We start from the raw sequence: 8,768 nt of genomic DNA, 5'->3' as shown, positions 1-8,768 counted from the left end.
CATGTGTCTGGCTTGGGCTCTTCGGAGTGCCCTGAGCAGTGCCTCTAAGGTCTACTTTTCTGGCTTGCAATCCTTTCATTTCATACTCAGCTCCTGCCATCTGCTACTCCTTTACTTTCAGAACCTCCCGCTTTCCCATGCCCAAAGTTGCTTTCCTGGGTCTCCTGCACACCTCTAAAACTCCCCGTGACATCCGCTGGCCTGGGTTTGTGTCCCTGACATTCTTTATATCCTTCTCCAACCCTGATCACCTCATTTATAAAACAAGGTTGGCAACATCTTACAGGCAGATGAACAATAGACTCCCCTCCACCTAGAGCATGGGCAGGACTTCCTCGACATGGGCTCCCAGCCCAGTGTGAACCTAGCCCTGGGCCAGTTGGTTCTTCTACCATGGCTCCCTGAGCTACCAAAGGTGGAGGAGAGGCCAAAGCACAGCCTGGGCCAAAACTCATCCCATACAGTGGTTCCTCTGGCACCAGGTCCAGCCACCCCCCAACCACAGCCTTCCAGACCCTGTGTCCCACCTCCAGTGCCAATCAAGTCTGAATCCCAAAATCCTCATGAAGTCTAAAAAAACACAGGCAGTAGGAGTTGAAGATTCTATAATTTAAACAGATAAAATACCATAGTATAGCTTATCACTTGACTGAAATCGGTGAGCCTGCAACAGTGGGCGGGGGAGTGACGGTAGTTGGAGGATGGGGGACTGAGGGATGCTACAGTCTCCAGAGCTGGGATGGGAACGTGTAGTTCCTCTTCACTTCAGCTAGCAGGGTTTTAACTTCTTCAGGTAATCTTGAACCTTTGAACTCAAGGCACAGCTTTCTTGGCCTTTCTTCAGCCTGAATCTGTGAATAGAAGACATGGGCAAGGACCCGAGTCACCCACTAGGAACCTGGAACATTCATGGGCCGCCGAGATCCCTTGCCCTCTGTAAATGAAGTGATTGTATATAATCTGTAGCTGGCATGCTGGTGTCACATTGGCAGCTTATGAATGGGGACCCCTGGACCCTCCTCTAGGGACTAGGATTCCCTCTATGGGGCTGGGGCAGAGGAGCTGGCCAACATCCTGATTTGTAGCTAGGATGAAACTTCCCCATTCTAGAACAACTCCCTGCTCCAGCTTTGAATGTTTGTGTGTCCACCTGGGACCCACTCATTGCTCTAGATTCATAGTATAAGTGTGTGTGCATGTGGGGGTGGGGTGGGGAATTCTTTTCTTTTCCATCTGTCACTTCCTAACTTGACTGGTATTCATTCCACAAACCAACTCTGCCTCCTACTGGCCAATGGTCACAGACAACCACCTCTGCCTCCCCAAACTCAGTTTCTCTTATAAGAAAATATGTGTCCCAAGAGGATCAGCAGGAGTCATAACAGAAAAGTGCCTCAAAATGCTGGCATGGTGTGTGAGTCACCTCAATCAGGCTCCTAATGACCCTGAGATACAGGCAGGCTTCTGTTTTAACCCTCTTCACAGAAGGGAGTCAAAGCACGGGGTATATATGGAAGAGTTTCCTGTCTGAGGCCCCTCTTAGAGAAGGCAGGTTGGTAAATTGGTAAATGAGTGGGGGGGGGGGGCGGTGCTCATGGGATACAGACATGTGTGGTGAGATGAAATTCTTTATCTGTCTATCTTGCTTTTTGAGGCAGGGTCTCTCACTAAATCTTGAACCTAACCGCTTCAGTTAGGTCAGAATCAGAAGCTCCACAGCATGTGCCTGCCTCTGCCTCATCCAGCTGGGAGTTACAAACTCACAAAACCCTGCTTGACTTTCCCTGTACTTGCCGGGAATATGAACTCAGATTATCATGCTTGGGCAGTCCAACACTTTACCCACTGAGCCAACGTTCCAGCCTGTTTGTTGCTTTTGTTAAGTATTTCCTTCTGGCTATATAATATGGTATATAATCATGGCACTTTGGAGTTCAAACAAATAAATCAGGACTCCCTCCTGGGAAGCCCTACGCTCCCCCTAGCAGCCAAGCCTGGTACTGCACCATAGTTTGTCTGACTGGGTTTAGAGTCTTTATTCCTGTAGAACAGCACCATCTAGTGTCTATTATTCTCATCCCAGTCAGCGTTTTCCCTCCCAGGGCTAGAGGTGGACCAGGTAGGTATTCACTCACATAACAGCTGGGTGGGAACAGGTGGGGCTGGTGTTTCTATAACACCGGATTAACTTCTGGGAAGGTAATCTCTCCAGAAAATCGAAGCAGCATCTAGCGGAGGGCACGTGCACTAGAAGAAAAGTGCAAAAGACCATTAGCACCCACACCTCAGCCTCCCACCCACACAAGGATTTAAAAGTAAAATCTACAAAGTCCTTCCTAGGACAGACTCAGGCATGGAGATCATACCCAGAGGGCCATGGTGCAGCCCTGTCTCAGCAGTCACTGATCTCTGGAGAACAATCAGAAGGCAAAGGGGGTCAGATCTAAGCACCCCCACAAACCAGCAGATGGTGGTGACAGCCACAAGCCACAAGCCAGCCTGAGCCCGTGGCTCAGCACATACCCCTGTCCATATAGTGAGATCCCACCTATACAACCCCCTTCAGTTCCCACCTCCCATTGCAAGTGAACAGCTCTGTATTGTACCAGTACTTAAGCTCTCGGGCTCTAGACCCACATCCTAGGGTACCTGTTACCCCATTACATGCAGACATTGCAGTTCATGGTTTACAGACATGGGAGCTGGTAAGGAACTGCACAAGAGCTCAGAAGGGAAAAAAGGTGCCCCCAAGAAGTAGCTAGTCCACTCACCTACACAATCTTCTGCATCCCCTTCCTTGGTCCTCACCTCTTTCACAGCCCAATAACCCTAAACTCTGCTGGTCTGTATACTCCCCTCCCCACATCCCACCTTCAATATCTTCATGCTCTAACCCTGGCTCCTTCCTACCTCATGATTAACAGAAACCCAGGGGTCCATTGTTAGGTCAGTGTTCTCTGACTGGAACTCCATTTTAGCCATGCAGAAAACATTTTTGAGAGGTCTAATAGTTTCCTGGCTATTAGCTCCTGTGGTTCTTCCTTCAGTCCCTGCCTGTCACCCGTCAAACTGTGAAAACCAGACCTAGTCCCTCTTCTGGACTTCAGGGCTCCCAACCTGTTTAAAACAACTCCATCAGTCCCTTCCACCTGTCTGTAGCATATGGATCAAAATTATCTTTTACACTGTAGCCGGCTCAGCTTTCAAAAGAAAAAAAAAATCCCTTCCAAGACAAGACCTGTCTTGGGACTGCACCCAGAGGACCCTGCTCCAGATCTGTCTGTGCTGCCACTTGGTTCTGGCATTAGAAAAAGAATGGGTTTGGGTTTCAGGTCCTGAGCTCCCCACAAAGCAGCAGATGACTGCCCCTGGCTCATAATCCTCCTCCATGCCCAATGCCCTCAGCCCATTCATTCGCTCCATTTCCCCCTCTCCAGGCAGGAGCAGAGATGGAACCAGTGAGGTCTACATGAGCTCTGTCCCATGCCCAGAGCCCCTGTATGTATCCTCCCCTCCCTGGGCCCAAGCACAAGGATCCCAGCACTCACTGCTCTTGCTGGTCACATCTTGTGGCCACATTGCAGCCAGCAGCAGGCACACCAGGGCCATGGTGATGAGTTTCATGGTGATGAGTTTCTGACTCGGGCCTCTCTGGAGCAACCACCGAATGTCTGGTGAAGCCAAGAGCTCTCCTCTGCCTCATCTTGTACCAAGCTTTTATCAGAAGGCACAGGGTGCTTTCCCACACCATGAGGAAGATGTGGGAGTCTCTGGGAGAAGGAACTCATCCCCAGTGGCCACATGGAAAAGTCCATTCCTCACCTCTCTTGGGTAGTATTCAAGATATGTTTGGGTACCCCGTGGCCTTGGGAAGTTCCCCAAGTGCAAAAGCAGATACCAATCTTGACAATCTTGACAAAATACGTGGGAGCTGTCTTGGCTGAGTGGAAAGTCAAGAAAGGTGAAAGAGAGGAAGTGGCCTGTACATAGCTCATCTAACCCACATCATTCCATTCAAAGCAGCTACCGGCCCTGGAGGAGGACAGCCCACAGGAGCTACGAGCTTCATCGAAGCGAGCTAGGGTTTGGATCCCAGCTCCGCCAATCAGTGATTGCACCAACTTATCTAAGCTGCACATCCCTGCAAAAACGGAACCAGTACATATCTCAAATGTGGGTGATAAGAAGGCAGTGAGGAGCCAGGGAGATGGGCTCCGTCAGCCAAGGACTTGCTATGCAAGCATGGGGACCAGAGTTTGATCCCCAGAACCCCCATAAAAAAGTGCTTTTGTAACCCCAGAGCTGGAGGAGCTGACAGGCAGATCCCTTGAGCTGACTGGTTGGCCAGCCTAACCTACTTGGAGAGCTCCGGGCCAATGAGAGACCTTATCTCTGAAAACACAGTGGTCCACATGCACAAACACACATGGATGTACACCTTCAAACATGTACACACACACACACACACACACACACACACACACACACACACACACACACACACACTTAAATAAGATCCTCTCTGCCAAATGCCTGGCCAGCATATTTGCTATTTTCTATTTTTATTTCTGGTCCCCCGCCCTTTCACAGCTTACTCTGTTCCAGGTCCTTGGTTACGCTTGGGAACACAATTGCCAATGGATGCAGAGCCTGACCTGAGCCATCTTGCTTCAACTTGTAGACAAACCGTAGAGAGCCATCCAGCACACTGACTACTCAGTAAAGACAGATGTGCCATGTGGAGAGCACAGGAGAATGTTGGGGACACCCAGGGATGTCAGAGGACCCTTCCAGGGCAGTGTTCACCATGTCCTGCAGGCTGCTGTGGAGACAGCATGCTAGGTAGAGGAAGGACTCTGTAAAAGTCAAGGTATAAAAAAAACACACACACACTTCATTTTGAGTCAGCAGGGAACACTAGAGCGGGGGTATAGCTGGAGATGGGGTTGTGCAGCCAGATGAAAACAATGTGCGCGATGTGCGGTACTTGGGATAAGCAGCTCAAGAAAAAGCAGCTGAACCAAACCCATGCATTGGAATCCTGAGGCCTATACACAGAGGGTCAGCTAGGCTAATCTACTTCAACCTTAGACTATGTGACTGAAAACCCTTCAGTATTTGCCTGCTGCCAGTTGAGCCCAGTACAGTCCACTGGACAGTTACAGCTCTCTTCCCGTTACATCCCAAATAGTCACGTACCCCTCATCCCTTCTGCCTTAGGCTTTCCTGTCTCCAGCACTTCATTCCTACTGTAACATCTCCCTGCACCACCCTCCTCGCCAGCTCCCTCTGTGCCCAGTCTGCTCATTTCAAACACCTTTCTCCAATAAAAGCCAGTTGTCAACCCCCCACAGGCGGATCTCAGCCTCCTTTGAAGCCCCTGTGTCTGGATGGCAATATGAAGTCCTTACCCTCCTGCGTCTCTACACGGGCACCCCCCACTCCCTGCTACCATGGCACATCTGAGTTGAAGGAGCCTTTCAAGACCTTTGGCCATGATGACTCTTGACATTCCTGAGGGAGCTTTTTTGAAACTGGGAATGTCTTGGCTCTATTTCAGAGTCAGAATCGAAACACAAGTGCCTGCACATGTTAGAAGAAAACTCCAGGTGAGTGTCAAAGCACCAGAAGATAAAATCTTCACAGTAGAGAGGGTGGGCGGGTGACTTTCGGAAGAGGAAAGTCATGGGCTCGATGCTATATCGAGATCAGGGTGGCGTGGGGTGCAGGGACTTGAGCTCGGGGTATCTCAGAACAGAATCAGCCCTCATGATTTCTACACTGCTGGGCCAATGCCAGTCAGTCCCCTACTGCTTCCTGACACCCAAAAAGTCACTAAAATCACTACCCTATTGCTGCCTCTCTGCTACGCCCTTGTCTTTGGAGGCTGATGTGTTTTGATCCTTTACCTGGGGTCTTGGGAGAGAGAAGGTGTGAGTGTGTGTCAACTGGCCAAAGGCAACCTCAGACCCTTTAGACTCAGGCAATAAAGAAGGGTCCACATAGCTGCCCAGAAAAAATTGCTAGTTCTTCCCCTGATCCTGGGGCTGTCCCTCCAACAACTCACTTCCTATCCTCCATTTCACTACGGCCACAGCTAATTCCAAGCAGACAGAGAAGGGGAACTCATCAGTACTTCGTTATGCCTTCCCTTTCCAAGCTCCCCCAGCACCTGGAAGAGACTGGCCAAAGGTGGGGCTCTTATCATCCGGCAACTTCATGTCACACATGGGCACCCCAACACGGTTGTCAGGACCCACAAGCCAGGACCAAGTAATAGCTCAACGAAATCACCGTGGACTTGAGCAAGCAGGAGCAGAAGGACGCACGATCGATCGCCAAACAAGGAAGTGATCCCAAGAGGTAAGCATTGTTATCATTCATGCAAGCAAACCTCTTCGTTGCTTCTAGATAAATGCTGGTCACTCAGCTTTCATCTGCTAGGTACCCACTGAGTGAGGATGGGGACCGGGTGGCACTCAGCCAGGGTGGAATCAACCTAAGATGAGTCAACCCACGGGGGCTGGTACTGTCCAGAGGCATTCAGCCCAGCCTTACCTACTGCATGCTATTGAACTATAGGTCAGCTGGTCCTTCCAGACCGGCTTGTAGACAGCCCCTTGGCACGTGTTCAGCATGGCAGAACTACAGAGGTGACTTGGTTCATTTCCAGGGTGGAGTTCTCTGTTCACTGCTTCAGGGGGAGGAAGAAGGCCGTGCCTAGAGCGGGACATAACCACGTCAGAGCTATCACTTCACCGTGGGCAGGTAACACGGACTTTCTGAGCTGTATTCCCTCTTGGACCTCATACAACTCCCTTCATTGCTTTCAAAATAAACTTCCTAATCCTTAGCCTAATTATGGGTTGTTGGAAGGGTTCCCTGAGATGAGAGAGGAGATAAGGAAAGGAAAATTGCATCACTGGAAACTCCTGAGCACCTAGCACAGGTCAGGTACTAGGGAGCCAAATGAATCCCATGAGACTCACAGATTATGCAGAGGTAGATCTCGGGGGCGGGCGGGGGGGGGACGGATTAAGTATGGGAAGTGTTCCAGAGGAAACGGTGTCCTACGGGGTGCAGAATTCACTGAATTCACCCTTAAAACTGGACGCTCTTTGCCCTGGATCTGGGACTGCTCTGATGGTCCCATGGGTGAGGCCAAGAAGTGTCACCGTCTCCCAAACAGGGCTCCACTTCCCAGTTTCTTTTTCCCCTAGTCTGGTCCACAGACACCAAGGTCAAGCTTGTGTCCTTAATTGGATGGACACGGTACACTTCTGGGTCCTCGACACCTGTCCCAGGCACAGCTGACGTCCATTCACAGTGATGGTGCTCAGCACCCACACACCACATAATCCCAAGCCCCGTCTCCTTTACTTCCTGTCTCCGTGGTTTTCAGCTGCTCGGCTCTTTTGTTCTTTACAGGAGACCTTTCCTGTCTACTGATCAGTGACAGCACAAAGTGGACAGAAAGGTCTCTCACTACAATAGGCAGGCAGAGGGGTGTCCTGAGGTTGTCACGACAGTGACCAACGCCAGCTCTTTAATGTGCTTCTGAGCCTGAAAACCCAGCCCGCTGTGCTCAGGGTGAAGTACAAATGTCTTGGCTGCACTTAAAAAGTGCGAAGTGATGGCCCGGGTCACTGGAATGCTCGTTTTTTAGGTGTCCAGACCTTCTGCTCTCCTGCCCAGAACTTGCCCCTGGCTTCACATGACCAACTCCCTGCAGACTAAGTCACCCCAAGCTCCTGCCGAGAGCCAACCCCTTCTAGTTCCTGCCTGGTCACTGAGGCAGGAGAAGGGGTTGAAGCACAGATCTGCACGTCAGGGCCAGACTTGGAGGAAAGAACACCCACAGAGTAACAGCTGGGCACAGGTTGCCATCAGTGTGTGGTCCAGAGGCTAAGTGCTCCTTATGTAGCAATGTGGTATTCAATCTGGGCCTGGAAGGATGCAAGTGGAGTGTGCCCAGAGGTGAAGAGGGTGAGGATCTGCCATGGTAGTTGAGTTGGTTCTGGACCAACCTGTAGGCTGCTAGCCCAGGCTTTTCTGAATGCTACTTAGGAGTCTAAGGGTTGCTAACACTCTGAGATCACCTCTAAAGGGGATGTGAATCCTCCCTGCTTGGAATTTCGGTGTGGTGTTGAAGGCAGGTGCTCAGAACAGTGCCTGGCAGAGTTCTCAAGGAAAATGGGAGCAGTGAGGTCAAGGCACAAGATGTGGAGGTGGGTTCTAAAAATGAACGAGCCAGAATCCGGTAGCACAAGATTATGTTTACAAGGCTCCTCCTTTGTCTCTGTTGACTGTCACTCATCATTTGCTCAGGACAAGGCATGCCTGGATTCGTGGCTAGACTTGGAGGCCCCCGCTGAAGGCTGAGGACAGGAAAGAAGGAGGCAGTGAGGGGGTGTGGGAAGCATTCAGCAGGGAATGAAGGAGGGCTGGTCTCTAGAGATAAAAAGAAGTGAGAATCAGGAATTTTCCAGGACCTTGGACAAGTCACTTCTCACTGGACTTCAATTTCCTCACCTAAAAAACAGTGGAGCAGGGAAGAGGGGTCAGGAAGATTGGCCTACGTGGCCCACTCTTGCCCCAGAAGCTCAATTCATCATGGAGCCATTTGGGAAGCTTTGATCAAAAGACAGGGCTTGAAACCTGCTAAACATCTGAGTATTCTGGATCCAGGGCAGCTGGGGTGACACATATATCCTCCCCAGCTTGGCATCCAATTGCTCTCTGGGTCTCCAGAAAAGGGAAGACACCTA

At 50.6% G+C, this 8,768-nt stretch overlaps 1 protein-coding gene across 1 annotated transcript; it reads right to left on the bottom strand.

Moving 5' to 3' along the window:
- Nucleotides 1–769: 769 nt before the first annotated feature.
- Ccl1 (C-C motif chemokine ligand 1) lies at nucleotides 770–3,624 on the bottom strand. Its single transcript, XM_052759512.1, has 3 exons — nucleotides 3,549–3,624; nucleotides 2,136–2,247; nucleotides 770–851 (listed from the first exon to the last, which is right to left on the bottom strand). Exons 1-3 carry the CDS (start codon nucleotides 3,622–3,624, stop codon nucleotides 770–772), a joined length of 270 nt encoding a protein of 89 aa, XP_052615472.1.
- Between the last annotated feature and the right edge of the window lie 5,144 nt (nucleotides 3,625–8,768).

Source organism: Peromyscus californicus, unplaced genomic scaffold (assembly GCF_007827085.1).
Source record: "Peromyscus californicus insignis strain IS unplaced genomic scaffold, ASM782708v3 Scaffold_3__1_contigs__length_106647218, whole genome shotgun sequence".
Lineage (NCBI taxonomy): Eukaryota > Metazoa > Chordata > Mammalia > Rodentia > Cricetidae > Peromyscus > Peromyscus californicus.
This window is presented reverse-complemented; position numbering and strand designations above follow the sequence as displayed.